This window comes from Balaenoptera ricei, chromosome 8 (genome assembly GCF_028023285.1).
Source record: "Balaenoptera ricei isolate mBalRic1 chromosome 8, mBalRic1.hap2, whole genome shotgun sequence".
NCBI lineage: Eukaryota > Metazoa > Chordata > Mammalia > Artiodactyla > Balaenopteridae > Balaenoptera > Balaenoptera ricei.
In genome coordinates, this window is record NC_082646.1 from 96,842,081 (window position 1) to 96,867,423 (window position 25,343).

Sequence of the window (25,343 nt, forward strand, 5' to 3'; positions counted from 1 at the left end):
AGTCAGCTTCATGCAGCTAGGCAAAGGCACACTCCTACCTTAGAATCTGCACTGGCTGTTCCTTCTAGCCACATACCTGCCTGTCTAACTCTACCCCTTCGATTCCTCAAAGATCACCTTCTCAGGGAATCCTGTTTAATACCGCAATGCCCCTTTCTACCCTGCCAAGACTCCAGAACCCACTTACCCTACTCAATGTTCTCTGGAGCATTTGCCAACTTCTAACATACTATCCTAATTATACTGTATATTGGGTTAGCCAAAAAGTGCCTTCAGATTTTAAGTAAAAATAAAAGACATTTTTCATTTTCTCCAAGAACTTTATTGAACAATGTATTCACCCTTTTATTCCACTACCTTCTGCCATTTTTCAGGCAACTTCATAATTCCATCTTCCCAAAACTTTTTATCTTTTTGAACAAAGAATTGTTCCAGGTGCCTTATACAGTCTTCCAGGGAATTGAAATTTTTTCCATTAAGAGAATTTTGTAAAGACCGAAATAAATGGAAAGCCGAACGTGCAATGTCTGGTGAATACAGCGGACGAATCAGAACTTCCCAGCCAAGCTGTAACAGTTTTTGCCTGGTCATCAAAGAAACATGCAGTCTTACGTTATCCTGATGGAAGTTTATGCGTTTTCTGTTGACTAGCTCTGGATGCTTTTTGTCAAGTGCTGCTTTCAGTTGGTCTAATTGGGAGCAGTACTTGCTGGAATTAATCATTTGGTTTTCCATAAGAATCTCATAATAGAGGACTCCCAATCCCATCATATACACAACATCACCTTCTTTGGATGAAGACCGGCCTTTGGTGTGGTTGGTGGTGGTTCATTTCGCTTGCCCCACGATCTCTTCCGTTCCACATTACTGTACAGTATCGACTTTTCATCGCCCATCACAGTTTGTTTTAAAAACAGAACATTTTCATTACGTTTCAGTAGAGAATCGCATGCGGAAATACAGTCCAGAAGGTTTTTTTGCTTAACTTATGTGGAATACAGACATCAAAGTGATTCACATAACCAAGCTGGTGCAAATGATTTTCAACACTTGATTTGGATTTTTTGAGTATGTCAGCTATCTCCCGCATGGTTTAACGTTAATTGTTCTCAATGTCTCAAAATTTGATCGCTATCAACTTCAACTGGTCTACCCGACCGTGGAGCATCGTCCAGGGAGAAATCTCCAGCACAAAACGTCGCAAACCACTTTTGACACGTTCAATCAGTCACAGCTCCTTCTCCATACACTGCACAGATCTTTTTTTGCGTTTCGGTTGCATTTTTTCCTTTATTGACATAATAAAGCATGATATGCCAAAAATGTTGCTTTTTTTCTTCCATCTTCAATATTAAAATGGCTACACAAAAATTCACCAATTTTGATGTCTTTTTTTAAATGCTGACATGACAGCTGTCACATACAGTCTAACAAAATTGTTTCTAATGAAGTTAAAGACAACTAAGTGCTACTAGAGCCATCTTATGGAAAAAAATGGACGAACCTTTTGGCCAGCCCAATAATTTACCATATTTTTAGTGTCTCCCCCTGGTAGAATGTAACGTGGCTAAAATGCCACAAAGGTAAGGATTTTTGTATTTTGTTCACTGATAATCCCATACATCTAAAACAATGCTTAGTACATAGTAAGCTTTCAATAAGTAATAAGTAGAAGGCAGTGTTTTATGCTGAGGATATAGTGGTGAACAAGATAGGCAAACTCTCATGGAGTTTACATTCTATCATGCAGAGGCTAATAAAGTTGATTTCAGAGAGTAGTGTTATGAGGACACTGAAGCATTCTAAGGTGATAATTTGTAAGAGCTCACATAGAAAGAATGGTTAGAAAAAGTCTCCGAGGAATTCATTTGAGCTGAGTCCTGGATGATGATTTGGAGCCAGCCTAGTGAAGATCTCAAGGAAAGGCATTTGAAATGGAGGCAACAAAACGTGCAGAACACTTGGCTTTAAGAATACCAGGCTGTGCTAAAGAATGAGTTCTCAAAGTGCTTAGGTTCCTAATCTTGACCCCAGAACTCCTAAACTCACCTTCGGTGAACTACTTTCAATAACTCAAAGGGCACACGCTCTTTCTGATCCTGGGGCATGTTTCCTCTGTCTGGAAAATCTTTGTTCCCTGACTCTCCCCCTCCCATTCATCAGGCTAACATTCCTTCTTCAGGTCAGACTAGATTTCACACTCCCTGGGAAGCCTTTCCGCCCATGCTGGGTACAGGACCACGTACAGGGTGCTCCTTCAGCTCACTATCCTTCCTCCCCATTTTGGAACCCATAGGAGGAACTCAGATCAGTTCTGATGGGTAGAAAACAGCAAGTGGGATTTAATTCTAGCAAGTGTGATGGAAACTAAAACAAATGAAATCTAATTTATCAAAATCCTAAGAAACTGTAGATTTAGTCCTAGAAGCTGTACATTTAAAACTAATATAGCCACAAATAAGAAAATCAAGTAAAATTCTGGTCATCATTAAAGAGTTGATAGGGCTTCCCTGGTGGCGCAGTGGTTGAAAATCCGCCTGCCAATGCAGGGGACACGGGTTCGAGCCCTGGTCTGGGAAGATCCCACATGCCGCGGAGCAACTGGGCCCGTGAGCCACAACTACTGAGCCTGCGCATCTGGAGCCTGTGCTCCGCAACAAGAGAGGCCGCGATAGTGAGTGGCCCCCGCTTGCCACAACTAGAGAAAGCCCTCGGACAGAAACGAAGACCCAACACAGCCATAAATAAATAAATAATTAAATAAATAATTAAAAAAAAAAAAAAGTTGATAATAGAAACAAGATCTGAGACAAAGCCTAGACAGACTACTACATACAGTTCCAGTTTGTATTCTTCAAGAAATACGTAAGAATAGGAAACAAGAAGAGCAAATAAAAGATGAGGGAATGGTATTTCTAGAAGGAAAAACTAAAACTTGGTATGCTATGAAGTGATGCATAAGATCAAAAAGCACAAACGCACTAAAAGGTTTGAATAGAATGAACTTGGATTTAATCATAAAATCAGGATACTGAAAGTTGGGTGTATGTGAGGGAGTAAAAGCTGGGGGTGGGGCAGGTATGACCTGTAGCTACTTACAGACTGAACAGTCACAATACAATTACTCCATGGAAACTGTCGCCCCCAAATGTATTAACAGCTGCAAAGATTTGGATAATTTAATGGCTGGTAAGTCTGTATCAGGAAAAGTCTTTTGAGGCTGACCGTCATGTTTATCCTCAGAGCAGCCCTGGTGTCACTGTGAGTTAGAATCCTGGGCTGATTTGACACTTGGTCTCATCCAAAGTAGTCCTCATGCTTCAGACTGCCAGACAAACTACTGGCGAACTATTTCTAAATGAAATTACTACATTCATAATCTCTAATGAAATTACTACTTAGGTATCCTCTGCCTCTCCTTTGAAAACCCTCTTCACTTTGTGTATGGCTGCTGGAGAGATACACCTGGATAGCCCCTCCTGCCATAACCAGCCTCCCTCCCTATCAACCCTTTCAACCTCCACCAGTTCAAAATCACTGAAGGAATTAACTATATGTAGCAGGCTGCCAATAATTCCTTCTATTCCCAGTCAAACAGGCTGCTTCACTTATCAAGATGAGTCTATTTCCATTTCCCCTTAACTCTGGGCCAGCCTTGTTACTTTCTTTGATCAATAGAATGCAGAAGTGACACTTTTCTGGGCCTGGCCCTCAAGGAGCCTGACAGCTTCTACTTTCACTCTTTTGGAGCCCTGAGCCACCACGTAAGAAACCTCTGTAACTAACTACTGGGACTGAGAGAGAGAGGCCCAGCCACCCCTAGCCATTTCAGCTACTCCAGGTAAGCACTAGGCATGAGTGAAGCCATTTGGGAACATTCCAAACCCAGCCAAGGTCCAGCTGCATGAAGCCTTATGAGTGACCCCAGCTAACAGCAGGAGGAGGAGAACCACCAGCTGAGTCCAGCCAAAAAATATGAAATATAATAAATCATGGTTTATAGCTTAGAATTTAAGCCACAAAGATTTACGTTGGTTTACTATGAAGCAAAAGATAATCATTTAACAGAATTTAAACCAGGGTGTTAACTCTCTCAGGAATATTTATATCTTAAGTTTTCTCTAAGAAATAAACAGTATAGAGATCCTTCACAACATTCAGATAAAGTGGCCCAAGAGAGGAAATTAATAATCCAGAAAGATCATTTTATCATTGTCCAGTTCCCAGCTTCAAAAAAAATCTATAATTTATAATGATAGTGATAAATTAAAGGACCTATGTGCTAAAATACTTTATGCTGAAGAGCAAATTAAATGCAGTTATGGGTTTTCCTATCATTTGTTCAACTAAGAATTGAATCACAATTTAGAGATTATCAGCAATTTTGGTAACTACCATCTTATATTTCTACAAGTTTTATGTAAGTATAAAGAGAAAATATGTACTTAAAATGGAAAAAATATCAGGTCTTAAAACAACAGAATAAAAGAAGGGTAACAAGTGATCTATTTGGATGTAGAAAATTGGTAGCAACAATTTTATTTGGATTAGAATTTTTCATTGTTTTATTCATATAAAATGGGAAAGCTACCTTTTGGGGGTATAAAAAACTAAACAAACCACTTAAGTATGGAAGCTTTATGGAAGATAAAAATACATTAGTATAGGAAATGCTTCCTGCCCTCAGATGCTAACAGTCTAACTAGTTAAACAAAGAGCTACTCAAGAGTTTAGCTGTTCAAAATGTACAAAGTAATATCACAAAGCAACATGGTATTGATTGTCATATTAGTGTTACAGAATTCAGAGGAGGCAAATAGAAGTTTACAGATTTTTTTACAATCTGGGATTTAAGCTATACCTTAAATAATATATTTTAAAAGAGCAAGAGAGGGATTTTAGGCAAGGAACAAGATGAGAAAGAGCACTTCTAAGTGTTACTGTGTGATGCTTAAAACATAGTTCAGTAAGACTAGAGGTGTGGAACTTGGCAGGCAGGATCTATGGCAGGCAGGATTCTAAGATGACCCCCCAATGATCCTTGCCCTCATAAAATCTTCTCCTTTGAAAGTGGGGGAAATGTGTGAATATGGTATCATTCCTCTAGTTTTATGTTATATGGCAAAGGGAATTTTTGCAGATGTCACTAAGGTTACTAATCAGTTCACATGGGGCTACTCAAAAGAGAGGTTATCCAGGTAGACCTTATCTAATCACATGCGCGCTTTAAATCTGGGCCTAGAGATCAGAGATGGAAGAAGTCAGAGATATAAGTGATGGAGACATTTCCCTGCTTGCCTTGAAGAAACAACTGCCATGCTGAGAAAGCCACATGGCAAGGAATGGTGGGTGACCTAGGAGTTGAGAATGAGGACAGTCAGTAAGCAGCAAGAAAACTGGGACCTCGGTCCTATAACGGCAAAGAACTGAACTCTGTAAAAACTTGAAAGCATTTGGGAGAAGCTCCTAAGCCTCAGGTGAGATTGCAACCTCGGTATAAGCCATGTGAGACACGGAGCAGAGAACCCACACACACCATGCCAGACTCTTGACCCATGGAAACTGAGATAATAAGTGTACGTTAAGCTGCTAAACTTTGTGGTAATTTGTTACATAGCAACAGAAAACTAACACAGGATCCCAAAGGACAAGGGTTATCATTTAAGGAAAACGAAGGTGGGTGGTACGTTAAAGCTATAGAAGTTACTATTCCGCCCCTTTACAAGTTAACTTGTGCATGTCAAAGAAATTGCTGACAGCCAAAAGAGGTGATGTTGGAGCTTCTTTCAAACTCCTCACCATCCTTCATCCATGCTCAGGCTCTAAAGTTAGGTAGACCTGAATGCAAATCTGAGTTCTGCTGCTTATTAGCTGTATGATCTTGGCCAAATTACTTAACTAGCCTACGCCTGGTAAGTTAGTGAAGATTAACTGGAACTATGTGTGTACAGTGCCCAGTATGTATTAGACACTCAGCAAATGTTAGATGATGGTGACTGTCATTATTTAGTAGCTTTATACACTAGTAAGGTTTACTTCTATGCCTAAAAGTAAGATGCTGAGAACATACAAGAAACCCTTACAATTTGCCACCAATTTCACCTTTTCATACTTAGTGCTTATTCTGCCTGAAACAGCACCTTTGCTCTAAGACTTTCACTTGGTTGGTCTGTCTGTTCTACACATGAGCCCTTACACACCCCCAATATCCTATATTGTTACCTTGCCAGTATCCCACCAGACTGCACACTGCTCAGTGGTCAGATTTTCATACCCAGGGTCTAGCAGAGTACCAGGCAAAAAAAGCAGGTAAGCCATACATTTTTAATGAAAGTAATGCTCATCACTTCAGTACTCTTAAGAAAAGCTGCTCTAAGAAGACATAAAAAGCCAGTACTGTGGTCACGGCTTCCATAGCATGAAGTGATGTTTAAACAATTGGCAATTATTTGTTTTCTTGCAATACACCTGAGTAGGGAAGTGGTCAGGCATAATTCTCATCTTCCTTTTCCCAAAGAAAAAAACCCAAGGCATAATGAACCTAAACATAAAATGACACATATAGCTAGAAGGCAGCCTTGACACACCTAAAACGACATAGCTAACTAGAACCTAGAAGCCAGGCTAGTCTGCTTGGCCCGCGTGTTGATTCACTAGAAGGAAGTGCTTCTCAAACTTTAATGTACATACCAGTCACCTGGGGCTCTGGTTAAAAGGTATAATCTGATGGGAAGAGACAGAAGAGCCAAGAATGTGCTTTTTTAATAAGCTCCCAGGTGATGCCAATGCTGCTGGTCGCCAGATCTAGACCTATGATGTTCAGTAAGGTAGCCACTAGCCACACGTGGCTGTTAAGCCCCTGAAATCTGGCTAGTCCGAATTTAGATGAGCTATAAGCGTAAAATGCATACGGATTTCGAAAACTTGGTACAAAAATAAATCTCAGTAATTTCTAATAATAATTAGATGTTAATAATAATCTAATAATAATCTAATAGATTTCACACTGAACTAATAATATACTGCATATAATGGGTTAAATAAGATGTTATTTCATTTTTTTTTTTTAAATTGTGGTTCACGGCTCGCGTTACGTTTCTACTGGACGGCGCTGCCCTAGACTAACAACCCTCTCAATTCTGAAGCTCCCCCTATTGTGAGGTTTTAAGAATAAAAGAGAACCTATCCCTTCCCTTAAGTGTTTCGAAAGCACACTTTTTATTTTCCAACCATTTGACACAATCAGAAATAAAAATAATTTTTATTTAAACCAGAGTTATATGTATATACTCTGAGCCCTCTCATTTTGGCTTAGGCTCCAACTGGAACACTACTTTTCTCTCCCTCTGGTTCCCACGCTCCGAGATCGTATCGCGCACAGGAAAACAATAATAAGAAAGCGGTCTCCGACCTGAAGCCAAATTGGGCCAGCGGCAGAGGCCGCGCTTCCCCGCCGCCTAAACCGAGCCCGAGGCCGAGGAAGCCGGTAGTCAGCGGGCAGCGCCCCCTCGGCTCCTCCTCCTCCAGCGTCGACCTCCCCAAGATGGCGAACGGCGGGGGTCCACTTCCGCTTCCGGTGTGAGCGCCCGGGCTGGGGGGGGCAAGATGGCGGCGGCAGTAGGGGTCCGCGGCCGGTGCGAGCTGCCGCCGTGCTCCAGTCCAGGCTGGTTCCTCAGCCTTTCCGCCTTGCTAAGTGTGGCAGCTCGAGGGGCCTTCGCCACCACGCACTGGGTCGTCACGGAGGATGGGAAGATCCAGCAGCAGGTAGCGGCCAGGGTGTCCCTCTCCGCCCGCGCCCGCCCTCGCCCGGGGGGCGATTCCCCGGCCCGGTCCGGCCCCTGGCTCTTTGGCTCCGCGCGGCTCCGCCCCCAGCCTGCCTTCCCACGGTCCCGGTGTCGCGGTGTGGGCGACCTCAGCCCTCGGACCCGTCCCCTTCCCACTTGTGTCCTGGACCTGGCCTCGGCCGCCTGCAAGTTCTCAGGCTTCCACCCCTGGGGCCGGGCGACTCTCCCCGGGAGTTCGTGTCCTGGGGACATTATCTGGCTCTCTAGCTTTAAAACCCGGATTCATTATCCCTCCTCTGGTGCCTCTCTGGCCCATGCGTCACCAGTCCTCCCCGAGGAAGTAGAAAGCAGGTGGCAGCGCCCGGGTGTGCGCGAGTCCCAGGGAGGTGACAGCTTCGGCACCCCTAGGCAGTGTGTCATCTAATGCTACTTCCCCCAGTCTCCTGTCCCACATGCTGGCGTTCGTGTCAAGCTGTGGTGGCTTCAGCTGGTACCGTTACCCAGGTCAGCAGGGGCTCATTAGACACAACATGCACACCCTCTTTGCGAAGGAATGCTTGAGGATGCCTCTGGTGGCGTTGCCTGCATCTTTTCAGCAGTCGACCGCCCTAGTTTCCCAGTGTTCTTTGCATTGTTTCTTTACCTAGTTCCTGTGGCCCAGCCCCTCAGGGAGGATATGCGGTTTCCCGGATTCTTGTCAGGTTGAATTAATTCCTCAGAGGAGAGGCTGCTTTTCTTACATAACTTTCTGATGGCCTGTATTTTGTGAATGCTGCTGATGCCTAAAGAATGCATGAGTGTGTGTTCTGCTACAGAAATTGATAAACTTAATGACTTCCAACACTTGAGAACAATCCTATAAAGTCCAGCAAACATTTAGAAAGTGATCTGTGTGCCCCGTGCAATTTAATTTAGCCCACCGATCTGAAATGTATTAACCATTGTCCTGTGAAAGTACTGGGTTGTATGTAATGAATGGTGATAGGAACACAATGCTAGGCTTACCTTTGTGTAAAGTGAGGTTCACATTTAGATTCACCATGTGATGGCAAATTTTGTCTTAAATGTAATGAATGAGTAAAGCAATTTAAAAGTCAGCATTGGTTTTGGTGAGTGGTTTTCAGTGTATATCTGAGAAAAGACTGACTCTGTGGGGTGGCATTTCTCTATACCTAAGTTACATTAGAAAAAAATTTCCTTTTCATGGCCATACCAGCTGAGATTTAAAATATGCATGTGTGTTTCAGAAGCCCTAGACAACACTTACAAAATTCACCTGTAACAAAAGATTGGAAATCTTGTGTGAATCCTGGTTGCTTCTGTCCTTCTTCTCTCTCCTGATGATGGTTTTCCCTGAGGCCCTCATGAAGGGAGATGTGGCGTTAAGTCCTGCTGCATTTTGGGGAGCCCTTCTCCTATTGGCTCTTTTGCAGTATTGTTTTGGGCCACAGCCATTTATATTCCCTGACATTGACTTCTTCTCATTTTGATGTCCTGTTAACTCAGCTGAGAAAGTAGCCCACCTGAAAAGTGGTAGAAAGCTGGTAGAAATGTATTTATATGCTGAACATTGCAAAGGGAAAGTAGAATCTGATTTGGTTTTTGTTTTTTAACACATTCCTTCTTTTTGCACATTGGGTACATATGTTTTGGTGGGGGAAAGGTAGGGGTTACTAAAAACTTGCTTGAGAAAGGGAGAAATCTACAGAATCTTCTGGATCTCTTCCAAGTCACTCCTACAGTAGGTAGTTAGGCTTAGAGTTAGGAAAGCAAGATTTCTTTACTACATGCCTTTTTACTGATCCTCTTTGGTGAATTTTCCAGCACTTTGCTACATAACATTTACAGTGTTAAGTCCAGGCAACTACAAAATTTTATACCAGAAGAAATAAAGTTGGTGACTACAGTGTGACAACAAGAGGCTAGGGAAGGGAAGTTGGATTTAATCTGAGGGGAAAAGCCCATGTAAATAAAGTAAGAGAGTTGGACCTCACAGTCAGCTTCTGAGTTCCACTCTGATAGCTCTGCATACATTACCCATGCAGCCCTTCCTGGCAGTAATTTGACTGCAGGCAGAATCCAAACCTCAATTTACATTGTGCTTAATTATCACATTTGGATATACTGATTAAAGAATTGAAAGGTCTCTTTAGTACGTGGACTTGGGTGTACTGCACATCTATTCATACTTTCAGAGACATAACTAATTAAAATTTAGTATAGGAACTTCCCTGGCGGTCCAGTGGTTAGACCTTCACTGTCCAATACAGGGGGAGCAGGTTCGATCCCTGGTCAGGGAGCTAAGATCCCACATGCCTCACTGCCAAAAAACCAAAACATAAAACAGAAGCAGTATTGTAACAAATTCAATAAAGACTTTAAAAATGGTCCACATCAAAAAAAATAAAGTAAAATTTAGTATATGTACTGTGTCTTACCAGGCATACCAAATCCCTTGCTACTTGTTTTTAGTTATAACATCTGAGTGAGAACAGAAGTATAATTTCATTGTTTTGGCTGTGCCGCACGGCTTGCAGGATCTCAGTTCCCTGACCAGGGATTGAACCTGGGCCACGGCAGTGAAAGCCCGGAATCCTAACCACTAAGCCACCAGGGAGCTCCCTGATTTCATTAAAAAAAAAAATTTTTTTAATTTTATACGTTTATTTATTTATTTATTTTAGGCTGCATTGGGTCTTCGTTGCTGCGCGTGGGCTTTCTCTAGTTGTGTTGAGCGGGGGCTACTCTTCGTTGGGGTGTGCGGGCTTCTCATTGTGGTGGCTTCTCTTCTTGCAGAGCACGAGCTCTAGGTACGCGGGGTTGCTCCGTGGCATGTGGGATCTTCCCGGACCACGGCTCGAACCCGTGTTCCCTACAATGGCAGGCAGATTCTTAACCACTGCGCCACCAGGGAAATCCCCCTGATTTCATTTTTAAAGTTGCCTAATATTAGGGAAAGGGTTAAGGGCAAACTGAAATAGCAGGTCTTAGAAAATACCTTTTGAAACTCTTCACTCAATATTTATTTATTTATTTTAATTTAGTTTTTTAAACTTTTATTTTTATTTATTTATTTATTTTTGGCTGTGCTGGGTCTTCGTTGCTGCGTGCGGGCTTTCTCTAGTTGTGGTGAGCAGGGGCTGCTCTTTGTTGCGGTGCATGGGCTTCTCATTGTGATGGCTTCTCGTTGTGGAGCACGGGCTCTAGGCACTTGGGCTTCGGTAGTTGTGGCACGTGGGGTCAGTAGTTGTGGCTCGTGGGCTCTAGAGCGTAGGCTCAGTAGTTACGGCACACAGGCTAGTTGTTCCGTGGAATGTGGGATCTTCCCGGACCAGGGCTTGAACCCGTGTGCCCTGCATTGGCAGGCGGATTCTTAACCACTGCGCCACCAGGGACGTCCTTCACATGATATTTAAACCTATCCAAATTAAGTGTAATAGATCATTGTTTTCCAGAGTGAATGTGGGGAAGTACTTATGAATTAGAAATCTGAATTGCCCAAAATACAGACTTAGATAGGGACATTTTCCATCATTATAGTTAAAGTTTTAAGTACAGTAAGCAGTCCTTCCCAGAAGAAGAGAACATTCGTTTGGCTTTTCTATTTCAAGCCTTAGCAGATGATAAAGATAGGCACCCACAGATTACAGACTGCAGACTTGTGAACATGCATATATATTGGAAGCCGTAGATCTGTAGGGGGTTGAAATGGGCCTTTCAGTCAGAGCAAGGAAGCAGACATTCCTCCAGGCAGCCTCCTCACAGTCAAAGCTGAGGCTGCTTCTGGCAGTAGCAGATGTCCAGTACTTGGCATGGCGACTCAGGGAATTGTTCCTTTCCACAGTCCCCGCTCCATCTAGGAAGCATGCCATCCATGTTTTTAGGCTCTGTGTTTACTGAGCTGCCACTGAACTCCCAGGAGTGTTGTCCAGGGAATACTGGAGCTGGGATGTGAAGAGAATGCTCCAGTCACTAAGTTCATTTCCCACTGCAGTCAGAGGACATCTAAGAAAAGCGCCTCCTCTCTTTCTCCTCTCCAGCTCTGTGCCGTTCTCCCAGCTTTGGGCTTTGGCATACTTCTGAACCCCTAATGTCCCTGTACCTGAAAACTAGTAAGATCCTCTCACCTTATTTAAGCAAGAGTCCTTAACTTGGAGTCCATGGACTTGAGGTATGAGCTTTTATAATCTAGTTACTAGGAAGATCTACAGTAACTAGATCTTTTGTTTGACTTCAAGATAAATTTTTGTTTGTTTCATTTTGACATTGTTTTTGCTTAATTACTCTTGTGGCAACACCTGTTTTCTATTTTAATCACAAGTGCCTAGCAGTTCTCTTGCACTGAAGGTTAAATAAACTTTTGTGAATTAGCCTAAGAGCCTATCTGTCACATCATTTCTTTGGAAAAATTTATGCTTCATGTTACAGCTTACCAGCTAACAGATGAACTCTTGAAATGTTAGTTAGGTCTAAAACTTAAAGATTTAGAGTATCAACTCTCTCATAACATTATATTATTTATTTTCTTTGCTGCTGTTTCCTTCTCCTCCAATCTTAGAACCATGGCATTTTAGATTTGGAAAAAATTCTTAAAGAATATATGGTACGACTCATAGGAGAGAAGGTCACCCAAAGACACAACTAATGAATGGCATTTAGTGGTAACAATAAGTAAAAATGTATTTATCTGCAGTAATGTGTAAGCGAGCACTTTATACTAAGTTTGAAGTGCTTTTTTATCTGCATAACACCTACAAAGGAAGGAACAGAAAGAAAAATAAAACCAAATGAAGTAGATGTCTTCTCTTTTCCAGTTTGCTTTACCTTTGCAGAATGTTTTGTGATAACTTTAAATTGGGGGTGGGTGGATAGGGGAGGGTCCCAAATAGGTGTGAATTAATTTGGGGGGTCACTTAATCATTTTGCCTCCTGTCAAACAGATGTCTTCGGAGTACAGATCCTTTTAACTGCTCAGAACAAATGAGATTTCTGACAAAACTAATGCTCTGAAGCTTAGCAAACTTGGCAAAGAACTGTTTTGATAAGCAACTATTTCAGCAACTGTGACCTAGGGAAGAGCTATCATATTTAGTTGGACAAACTGGCTAAATCTTTATTTATTGATTTTTAACAGCTTATAAGTGAAGCAGTGGTTTAATTTTGGTCTCATGTTAAGTGATTTGGTTAATCTGGGAGAGAGCATCCGTATCGTACTGTGAAGCTGACAGCTTCATTTTGGTGCTTTTCAAAACTGAACCCATCTTTTGACATAGAGCATGTTTCTATGTTTATACACTTAAGGGATTTACTTGGACCTAGAGGTCATATTGGTTATTCAGTAGCTAGGCACCTGCAATTTATACTAGACGTTGACATCAAAAGTGATTCTCATTCAATCCATTTTTAAAGATATTTCCCACTATTATTTTTCTTCTTATAAATTACCCAGGTATTAAGTTTGTTTATACGGTAGAGTAGTAATAGGAGCTTGGAAATATACAGAGATAAATTATAACTTTAAATACTTTTCCCAATTATTTATTGAACAAATATCTATTGATGGCTTCCTTTTCACCAACCCACAGTGCTTTGAAGGGTATGTTCTTTTCCACTGGCTACTGTGACACAAAATTCTCATTTTTCTTTAGGGGTGAGCAGAGCACAGCCCCTTAACCTTCTGGGTTTTTTTGTTTTTTGTTTTGGCTCTTCCACCTCCGCTTATCTTCTAGATCAGTGGTTCTCAAACTTTACTTTGCACGAAAATAATCTGGGGTGCCTGCTTAAAATTCAGATTCCCAGGTCACTGAGAGTGATTCAGTAGGTTGGTGGTGGAGCCAAGGTTTCCACATTTTTATCGAACTCCTCAGGAGGGTATGATGCAGATGGGTCACAGATCATTCTGAGAAATTCAGTTTTAGATCTTGCTCTTCCTCCAGCCTTTGTTGCAGGCTTCTATTTTTACTCTCTTTGTATACCTGGGAAATGTCATCCTTCCCCAAAACTTAAGTTACCATATGTATGCTGGGAATATCTACATTTCTTTCTACAACTCAGTTTTTTTTCTCCAGAGTTATAAATTCAAGACTTCTGTGTTAACTTTTAACTCCATGTGAATGTCCTCTAGGTACTTCAAGCTTAGTATGACCAAATCTAAACTCAGTTTTACACCTACACCTATGTCATGCCCTGTTTTCCCAGACTGAATGAAAGACACCACTATGCATCATCTGCCTATTGGTCCACATCAGAAATCTGGTTGTCCTGTTTAATTTCTCCCTCTTCCTTACCAACAGCTTTCAGTTTTACTTTCTAATTATATCTTGCTTCTTTCCGTAGCCGCTACCATTACTCTTAATTCCAACCACCTAATTAATTGCCGTAGCTTCCTAACTGTACTCCCTGCTTCTAGTCTTGTCCTACTTCTAGTTCATTTTCTCCACAGTGCAGAGTAATCTTTTAAAACCTTCTTTGTTTTTTTGTTTAATTAAAAAATTTGAATTACAAAAGTGATGCGTGGCACTGTAAAAATAAATACCTAACACTAGGGTAGTATTTAAAGTAATAAAATGAAGTCCTCCTACCTCTACCCATTCTTACTCCCCAGGAAAAACTACCTTTAACAGATTGGTACATATCCCAGAATATGGTCCAAATTCATTAACATGTCTTGAGATCTGGCCCTTCCTTCTCTCTAGTCTGTCTCTGCTCATTCTTGAGTGCCCCACTCTCACCTCAATATACACACATAACATACTTAGTCATACTTAACTTTTGTCAGAGTCCCCAAATATGCTCTGTTCTCACTTACTTCTGGGCCTTTGTACATATTCTTCCCCCAAAACATCTTAATCTGGCTAACTCATACTCTTCACAACTTAAACATCACTTTCTCAGGGAAGCTTCTATGATGCACAGATTTGAATAAGCTGTTCTTTCAATGTGCCTTCAGAGCATCCTGCATTCCCTTATGAGAGCATTTGCCATACCATGTTGTGTCTGTTTACTTATGTAAATACCCTACTAGACTACGATATGCTCTCTGAAGGGAGCAGCTGTGTCCATCTTCTCTGCAACTCCAGCATCTCTCACACCGCTTAATCACATAGGCTACGGTAATACCTGTTGAATGGATGATATAAGGAAGTATGAGAAGTGATTCCTATTGATACCTTTTAGGAATTTACCATTGTCTGAATGAAGCCTTACGATACTCACCAATGTGGTTGTCATCAGGGACTAGCCTAAAGGAACCCTCAGACCTTCCAGGAGATCTTTAAATCTCCGAGTAACCCATCAGTGAGTCAGCCCTGAGGCCTTCAGAAACCATGCTGTACACAGGTGAGAGCCATAATTTCAGAGATTACTCTTGCCTCTCTGTTGTGATCAGGTTGTGCCTGCCAGGGAAGTCATCCTGTTGCTGCTGACAGTATATATCTGAAAGGTCAGCTCTTGCTCAGACATAAAATGTATGGAGAAGAGACAGGAAAATGATAAACAAGAAAAACAGAAAAAGAATCGGAAAGGGCTGAGGCAAGGTAGATGGCAACTGGCAGCTGCACCGTTGAGGAGGGATTAGGATCAGCTGTGGGGTTGCAGTTGTTGCAGTTTAGAAGCCGCTCTGGTGGAAGGGAACAGAAGGCACTCTGACAGTCAGGAATAAGAGGGCTTGCCAGCAGTTCAGGTCAAAAATTAGAACAGCTTTGCACTCCGAAATGTAGGGAGCTGGGTGTGAGCAGTGCCTGCATCTCAGCTGTGCTCCATCATGGCAAGAGCAAAAGGAATTCCTCTACGCTATGGCCCTTTTATAGCCAGACACCTCAGCAGAGTTGTCTGTGCTCACCGACTCTCCTTCCTCTTTTCATATAGGTCTATTTTAAACCCATTGCAATCAGTCCTGCATCCCCACAACTCTTGTCAAGATACCCCAGGCCTTCCACATTGCTGAATTCGGTGCTCAGTTCTCAGTCATCTTACTTAACCTCTTAGCAACCCAGCATTTGTCTTCATACTTTATTGAACTATTTTTTTACATGACTTCCTGAACATATACTCCTGGTTTTCCTTCTAAATCCCCTGCCTCTCATTCTCTTCTGCTGAATTCCTTTTTGATTTGTGAGTCTTAAATATTGGTGTGCCCCTTTTCTTCCCTCTGTACATGTGGCTCACCAGACAATCTTATGCAGTTTCATGGCATAAAATATCATATAAATCTGCAGTCTCTCCCTGAACTCTAGATTCATATATCCAACTGCCTACTCAACCTGTCCACCTAACTGCCTAATAGACACCACGAATACATCATGTGCTAAACTGACTCTTGATTTCCCACTCCACCACACCTGTTACCAAGTTTTTCAGGCCCCAAATCTTGGTATATTCCTTGACTCTTCCTTCTCTCACATCTCATACCCAATCTCTCAACAACCTGTCAACTTAACTTCCAAAATGTATTCTGAATCCCGCCATGTCTTTCTGCCTCTACTTTTACAACCCTGGTCCAGACTATCTTCATCTCTCTCCTGAACCTATGCAGTAGCCCCCTAACTGGTCTCTTTGCTTTCACGTTTGCTCCATAGGGTCTGTTCTCCCCAGATTAGCCAAAGCAGTCTTTTAAAAAACATAAGTTTTGGTCATGCCACTCCTTGAGGGGTCTTGGGGGAAGGGAAGCAAAGAGTATCAGAAAACCTTCAGTGGTTTCCCATCACACTTAAATAATAAAACCTAGTTTTCACCATGGCCTGTAAGGCCCTGCAAGATCTGGGACCTGGCGCCTGGCCACCTCTCTGCGCTGATACTACTTTCCTTCTTGTGTGCTGTGTTTCAGCCATACTGGCCGTCAGGTGGTTTTTAAAGCACCAAGTTCACTTGTTTTTGGTTCACCAAGACCTTTGCTTTTGCTCCTTCATCTGCCTGAAGCACTTTTTTGCAGACATCAACATGGCTCAGTCCTTCTCTTCTTTCAGGCCTCTGTTCTCATGTCACCCATTTTCTGACCAAGCTGTCTAAAACAGCATCTCTTTCCATCACTCTGTCTTCTCACTCTATTTTTCTTCATATTATTTATTACTGGCACTGTATTGTAAGGTATACTTTATTGCCTGTCTTTCTACAAGAACATAAACTCTATGAAGGCAACAACTTTGTTTTGTTCAGTGAAGTAACCCTAGTGCCTAAAACAGTGCCTGACACATGATGCCAACTCAGTAGATACTGCATAAGTGAGAGAGTATATGCATGTCTGTGTGTGCAAGCAGTAATTACTCCTGTATTAGCTCTTGCATCTCATATCAGCATACTGAAGGGCCACCGTTGTTTTTTTGTTTTTGTTTTTTAAAATTAATTTATTTTATTTATTTTTGGCTGCGTTGGGTCTTCGTTGCTGCATGGGGGCTTTCTCTAGTTGCACTGAGCAGGGCCTACTCTTCATTGTGGTGCGCAGGCTTCTCATTGCAGTGGCTTCTCTTGTTGCAGAGCATGGGCTCTAGGGTACATGGGCTTCAGTAGTTGTGGCACGTGAGCTCAGTAGTTGTGGCTTGCAGGCTCTAGAGCGCAGGCTCAGTAGTTGTGGCGCACGGGCTTAGTTGCTCCGCAGCATATGGGATCTTCCCGTACCAGGGCTCAAACCCATGTCTCTTGCATTGGCAGACGGATTCTTAACCACTGCGCCACCAGGGAAGCCCCCACCATTGTTTTAATAGTCTGCAGGAGGGAGGTGCATTTACTTTAAAGGGGGCAAGCTAATTCATTCATTCTCCCTGTTACCAATAAAAGGTCTAGACAGCCTAAGACTTTTCTAAGAACATGGTATCTCTAACCCAGAGTTGTAAAATGGTGCCTAAGATAATCTACTTTCCTATTGGCTATTTTGGATATTTTACCTCTATAGCATACCTTTTATGGTATGTTCAAAGAACTCATATTTGAGATTGTGACCTTATTTAAATTAATTGAATATTGTATAAATTTAGGTTGTCACTTTATATTTTGCTTTGAAGACATACTATTAGGAATTCACACTGTTGTGCTTTCCATATTTATTTAGTCAGTAGTAAAGTCAGTTAGTCATGAGTCTTTTTTTTTTTAATAAATTTATTTTATTTATTTTATTTTTGGCTGCATTGGGTCTTCATTGCTGCATGCAGGGGCTACTCTTCGTTGCGGTGTGTGTGCTTCTCACTGCGGTGGCTTCTCTTGTTGTGGAGCACGGGCTCTAGGAGCACGGACTTCAGCAGTTGTGGCTCCCGGGTTCTAGAACACAGGCTCAGTAGTTGTGGCAAACGGGCTTCGTTGCTCTGCGGCATGTGGGATCTTCCCGGACCAAGGCTCGAACCCGTGTCCCCTGCATTGGCAGGTGGATTCTTAACCACTGTGCCACCAGGGAAGTCCCATGAGTCTAACTTTTGAAAAGAACTCATTTATGTATTTTTAACTAACGTTTTCAGCCTTCATTTTCCCTCTGAGGAACTTAGTTATTTCAATTGAAATCAGGTGACTGGCAAGAGGTCCCGCCCCCAAAGGTCAGGCCTTTCCACCTTCAGTCTAATTGCTTGGTGGGGAGTTGAGATGGGTAATTAATCTTTAGTAGAACCCAAGAGAATAGTATCAACACATGACAAAAGTGGTCAAATGGAGTCAGGAACGTTTTTATTAGAGCAAGTATTTGCTGAGTGCTTTTTGTGTGCCTATTACTGCATTGGGCAAGCTTAGCTCACTCATTCAGTACATACTTGGATGCTTACTGTGTTAGGTACTTGAAATACAGCTGTGAAGGAGATATAGTCCCTGCCTTAGTAGAGTTTGTGTTTTATACAGTCATACATGGAAGTGACTCTAATTTAGGATATCAACAGGTAACTTTTATTGTAATAAAAACAATTGAATGTCTGTAATTCACTGAACACTTTATCCAGTGTTTTCATGTTCATTATCTCATTTGGTCATCATACAGACTCAGTAAGATGTGGGTATTGATCTATTAAATAAATTTGGGCAGAATGTAGTTAAACTCCTTGCCCAAGCCATGCAAGTAGGAAGCGGCAGAGTGTGAACTCAAGCTCAGATCTGATTCTGAACCCTGTTCTCTTCTCTGCAGTGCTAAACATTGCTACTAACATAAAGAAAAATATTTCTCTAGTTTTATTTGTAAAACAAATACTCATCAAAAATTAAAATTTTTCTTTTAAAAATGTTTTTTAATTTTAAAATTGAATTAAACTATAAAATATATGATAATTGTTGAAAAAAATTTTCAGACTATTTAGTGTGTTATAAAATGAAAAGTGAAAGTTTCATAACTACCCACAATCCTTCTTCCTGGAAACAACCAGAATTATTTGTGTATTCTTCCCAAAAGTTTCTATGCATTTGCAAATACGTAGTTCTTTATTTTTAAACGTACAACTGGAAACATTTTGTCTTACCGTTATCTTCTATCCACTTCATAAAACTTAGACATCTGTCCATATCGGAAATAAGAAAGCTACCCTCTTCTCCATTAAGATTGCATAGTATTGGGTTGTATGGGTGTTCTGTAGTTTATTTAACCAGTTCCCTAGAGGCAGACATTTAGATTGTTTCTCTGTTTTTGCTATCGCAAACATTGTTGCAGAGAGTAAACGTGCTAATATATTCATCTTTGCATGCTTCTATGCGTATATTGAGTGTATCTGTAAGATGAATTCTTTGAATTGGAATTTCCTGTTTCTAAAAATGCATATATTTAATTTTCTTAGATTTGCTAAATTGTTCTCCTAAAGGACTGCATCAGGAGTGTTTGACAATGCTCAGCATTGCTTGGGATGTGCAAAAAATTTTTCATAATCCAATTCTAGTGAAAGACCTCTATTCCATCCATTGCTCTTAGCTAAACGGTGTTGTGATCATCAGTAGAAATATGAACAGAAAGGAACCTTCAGTTAAGTTTTTTTATCTTCATAGGAAAAATTAAACCTTTGTCATTAATATTTATTTCACACTTGTTGGGACTGCAATAAAAGAGATTAGTCAAGCTGATTTCTTTTCCCCCACAGTTGATACTACCAGTGTTTTGATGACTAATCAAGTTGAACTTTATTCAGTTGTCTCTTGTAGAGCAGCAATTTCCAGTACGAAATAGCAGAGTAATTTCCTGGCTGTTGAGTTTGCCGTCATCTGAATAATGATAAAGGTACTAAGGTTTAATTCCTGGCACTGATTTTAGTGTTCCTTTTCCAACATTTGATTGACAAATCTGTCTTAGCTTGGGCTGCCGTAACAAAACTCCGTAAACTGGTGATTTAAAGAACCGATGTTTATTTTCTCACAGTTCTGGAGGCTGGAAATCCAAGATCAGAGTGCCAGCATGGTCGGGTTCTAGTGAGGGCTCTCTTTTTGGCTTGCAGACAACTGCATCTTGCTGTGTCCTCACATGGCAGAGAAAAAGAGAAAGCAAGCTCTCTGGTATCTTCTCTTACAGGAACACCAATCCCATCAGGAGGGCCCCAACCTCATGACCTCATCTAAATCTATTTACTTCCCAAAGGTCCAGTCTCCAGCTACCTTAATTCCCTTTTGCCATGTAACCTAACATATTCACACGTTTTGGGGATTAGGACATAGACATCTTTGTTGGGCCATTGTTCTGTGTTCAGTATTTGCTGCTGGAATGAGAATCACTTCTGAGTTACATATAAATCCACTGTAACTGTACAGCTACAGTTTTTCTGTGTATGTTTAAGAATATCATAAGTACACAGATGAGAAATATTCATGACTCTTGTGTCCTGATCCATTGTTTCATTTTCTTTCCTTGTAAAGTTGTAAATTGTTTACTTTATTCATTATGTTATTTGTATATTTCTTGGCAACATCATAAAATGTAGACTGATAACAGTTATAAAAACTTGTTCATTAGTTATTCATGTTGAAAATGGTTACTTATTTGCTAATCAGTTGGGGAAATGGTGATTATTTGACATGAATATTCTAATAAAATTGGCTGCAACACTGTACATGTTCAAATCTAGATTATAGCTATATAATATACTTCAGATACCTAGATTATTTTATGTGAGTTTAAGTATTTACAACTATGTCTTCCAAGAACTGAAAATGAGAAAGTAAAATCTAATTGAGGGTAAGTTTAGAAAATATATAAGGCCATTAAAAATTCATATGATGGTCAGGATTCAACATTTTTGTTTATTTAAAGTTTAATTTTAGTTTGGTAACTTGGTATTCTATAAAATTGAGACTGGTTTTTAATTTTTCACTAAAATACTATACAAGTGCTGTAAGAGTGAAAAAGTCATCTTTAATAAAAATATTTCCAAATCTTGACAGTTCATAACAATAGTGTTTTATTGATCTGATACAATTAAATTTTTCTAGTAAAAGGTCTGTTTATGTTGCATATTAAAATTTTGGCAATTATTACAGCCAGCAACCTCAGTTCCTCTTAAGAGCTGAGGCTGAACTGGTATTTTGTGAACTTACACTTCTCTAAACCTGAAAAAAGGTGCAAGTCCATGATAGTTGGACTTGAATCCTGAAGAGAGAATTGCATGCAAAGTCAAGGCAACAGACTTTTCTGCCCCTCTCATTCTGTCTCTCTAAAACTCATCTTGCTTGCCACTGTATTAGCCAGACAACGGTCACAAAGGTGAGGGCTCCTTAGACAATCATTTGAAAATGGCAGTGAACTAGATTTGAGATAAGGGTAAAAATTTGAGGTGAGAAAGGAACAAAAAAATACAATAGATGTTGCCTTTTTGAGTGTTTGCCTGGCCCCATATCTGTGAGAGGAATTTTTTTCTCTATGAGTATATAAGGAAAAGCTACAAGATTGTTTCTCAGATCTGAGCTTATACTTGTCATTACAGTTTGTTTATTTGTTTTTAAATACAATAAAGCATGTTGCATAGCACTCTAAAGTTTCATTTTAACAAGATGACCTGTTCATAGCACTTTAAAAAAAGAAATACTTTGTAAATTTAAGTGTACGTGTTTGCTGCAGAAAAAGTCGGAAAACACAAACCAGAAGAGAATAATCATCTGGAGTTCCACCAACTAGAAACCACCATTCATAAAATATGATGTATAAACTGTCAGATGGATTTAAAAAGAGATAGATTTTTTTATAAGTACACGAAAGAAGAAATATATATGACCAACAAAGAGATTAAAATATATTCACGCTTTTCTGCATCCCTAAGAGTGTATAGAAACTCAGTGATTGTTGTTAGGAATTTCAGTTGATTCAACTATTCTGGAGAAAAACTAGTAAAAAATATAAATTTAAAAGCGCAATCCCTTTAACTTAACAGTTCTTGTTCTGGGAAGGAAATAATTGTGACAGCTGTCGAAAAAATTAAGTGTAAGGATATTCGTCACAATAGTGTTAAAAAGAGAGCATGAATTTTAGTAGGAAACTAGGTAAATGACTTTAATATAATATTACCTACTAAATATGATCATATAAATCTGTATTTACTGGGAAAGAAGTCTGATAAAATTTAGGGAAGAATGGAGAGGGGAAGGATACAGTACAGTAGATATATTATCTGATTTTTATAAAAATATTTATCTACATAGCTATATATGTATATATTGATAAATGCAGAGAAGTTATCCTGACATGATATATGTATATGACAACAGGTATATCTGAAAGTGAGATTTCAAGTAATTTAACTTTCTTCTTTATATTGTCTATAATGTGTTTGTTTTTATATAGTAACATATATATTTAGCTTGTAAATCAGAAAAAAAGATTATTTTTAATTTGAACTTTCTTAGAATTAAGCAGTGAAAGGACAGAGAGGGCTAACTTTGCCTATGATACAATGAACAACTTAACTCTCAGAAATAAGTAGCCACTGCTAATTGAAGCCTTGGTTTAATTTGACAGATTGTTTAAAAGAAGCTTTTAACTGTAGCTTTGGAAATAGTCCCTTGCCTAAAGTGAGTACAAGTTTATATGGGCAAATTGAAAGAATGATAACTTCATTCATTTGAATATCAGATTACTTCAGTGTCATAGGTTAGGCTGGTTAAAAGTGATACTTTTATGATAGTGTTAAATCTTTTATAGAGGTGGGATTTGAAAAGTATAAGGAATTTTTAGAAGTCATTAGGTTGGGTGCCCTCAGTTTATAGATGAGGAAACAGAAGCCCTGACAGGGAAGGTGATTTGCTTAAGGTCACACAGCTGGTCATAGTCCTGTCAAGGACTTATTTTTTCCTGATTCCTGGTGGCTTAGCCTCTTTACCTCCTTTCCAGATAGTCATCAGTGAGCCATAATGCCTTAGGAGATAGAGAATCTAACAAATGTGATATCAGACACTTTCATCAAACAATCAACAATGTTTTATGTACCTAACGTGTACCTGAAAGCACATTAAGTACTGAGGGTAGAAAGAGGAATACAAAAAAAAAATTTTTTTTTGGAAAGACAGCCATACAGTAATTAAACAATGTAATAAATGATAATACAGAAATATGTATAAAATACTATGGGAGCTCAAGAGATGGATGGTTTCAGAAAAGAAATGTCATTTGAGCCAAGTCATTTGGCTTTCATCAAAAGCATAAGAAGAGAAATGCATTCCAAGTAGAGGAATTAGCATGTGCAAAGGCACAGTGGCTCATAAAAGAGCCACAAGGATAAGAAGATACCCTAGACAGGGATTTCCCTGGTGGTCCAGTGGTTAAAAATCCATCTTGCAACGCAGGGGACGCTGGTTCGATCCCTCGTTCAGGGAAGTAAGATCCCATATGCCACGAGGGAACTAAGATCCCATATGCCACGGGGCAACTAAGCCCGCGAGCTGCAACTACAGTCCATGCGCTCTGGAGCCCGCGCGCCACAACTAAGACCCGACACAGCCAAAAAATAAATTATTCAATTAATTAATTTAAAAAAAGAAGATACCCTAGACAGAGGGCCTCAAGAAAATTAGGCAGAGGTTTAGCAATAGCATTAAGACTTTCAGTTTTGAAAATTTTCATTGGAATGTTTGGACAGATTCTAAGTGCTACAGATACAGATTGATCCAGGGCTCAAACAGTATAACCAGGATAGGTTTTTCTCTGTCTTCATTTGTTTACTTCTTTAACCCCATTCTCAGGCCCACTGTGGGTACAAGATGGCTATTCCCCAATAGCTCAAACAAAAGTTCTAGATTAGGGACTCTTTAGTATAAGCTAACTACTTGGTTAATGTCCCTTCTCAGAAATAATCACCAAGATACAAGGGGAAGGAATCCACTGATCAGGCTTCCCATGTGGGGAAGGATGCTTCCAGCCAAGCAAAGCAGGTATTTTGCCACAAGAAGGAGATTGCAGGTACTGGATAAGAAAAACTGTAAATACTAAGTGGGGTCATTTAAGGTAGAGGTGAAATCTTGGTTGCTTTGAATATTTTTATTTATGTTTTCCGTCATATTGTCTCAATATTTAAATAATCTAAAACTCTGAATAAAAGATTTAAATATTCCATCCCATTTTTAACCTAAGGGAAATTCTTTTTTAATGATTATGGCATAATATAAGATTTCATTAATCAGTTTCAAACTGCTGGTGGGAATAGAGTGAGTTCCCTATTAACATTGCTTTCATGTACTCATTTGAATACCATTTTTTAAAAATAACAGGTAAAAATATTCATCATATGTGAAGAATAAGTTGCATATGAAGGGTAGAACTAATGTTACAATAGAAAAGTTCAGTTTCTTATCATGAAGGACCAGTGGAAAGTGATTGATTTTGTAGAACTCAAAAATGTTTATTTCGTTAGATTGATTATTTTAGATTTGGTGGGTTTTTTTTGGCCGCACCGCGTGGCTTGTGGGATGTTAGTTCCCCAACCAGGGATCGAACCCACGCCCTTGGCAATGAAAGCACAGAGTCTTAACCTCTGGACTGCCGGGGAATTCCCTAGATTGGTTTTTTAAATTTAATTTGTTCACCCTTTGTTTAACTTGGCAGTGAAGTCATTACCTTTATATAGTGACATTACCATGTGATTTTACTGAATTCACAGAGGTAGAACTCCAGATTAGAAGTGCAGGAATTACCAATATCTTGGTTAGAGATGGCAGCATATGAAAATGAACTTGATATGAGTAAGGTATTTACTGTTGTTATATACAATTGGGTACATGTGCTTATATAATATATTAAAAGGAAAATAAAATTGAATTGTCTTACATAATTTGTCATTTTCTTTATTAAAATAAATTGCTATGGTAACAGTGAAACTTTGTTTACCTGGAAGTCTTAAGAAAATGAATCATTTTGATTTTGAATAGTTGAATTCCATTACAGCCAATTTCCAAATACATGGTCAGTTTTTCCCTGCAGTTTAAATTTTGCTCTAAAATGTATTTCATACTTTCTTACCTTAAGTACAGCAAATTGAAAATAATTTCACTTTTTCTTTTTTATTCAGATCATTATAAGCACCATTTATTGTTCTGTGCAGCAATGGAAGTTTGTTTGTCCTTTGTGAAAAAGCCATAAAGTGCTTTGAGATCTTATGTATGCGTTATGTCATTTTTAACCTACCTCTCTGTAATTTC

The 25,343-nt window shown here is 39.9% G+C and overlaps 1 protein-coding gene across 2 annotated transcripts in view; it reads left to right on the forward strand.

The window, feature by feature from the left end:
* The first annotated feature begins 7,599 nt into the window (after positions 1 to 7,599).
* Positions 7,600 to 25,343, forward strand: part of TTC17 (tetratricopeptide repeat domain 17) — a 140,737-nt gene continuing 122,993 nt past the window's right edge. For both annotated transcript variants that reach the window (XM_059931412.1, XM_059931413.1), the window contains exon 1: positions 7,600 to 7,764. In XM_059931412.1, coding sequence (XP_059787395.1) covers positions 7,606 to 7,764 — 159 coding nt within the window. In that variant the 5' untranslated portion in view covers positions 7,600 to 7,605. The remainder of the gene's footprint in view (positions 7,765 to 25,343) is intronic.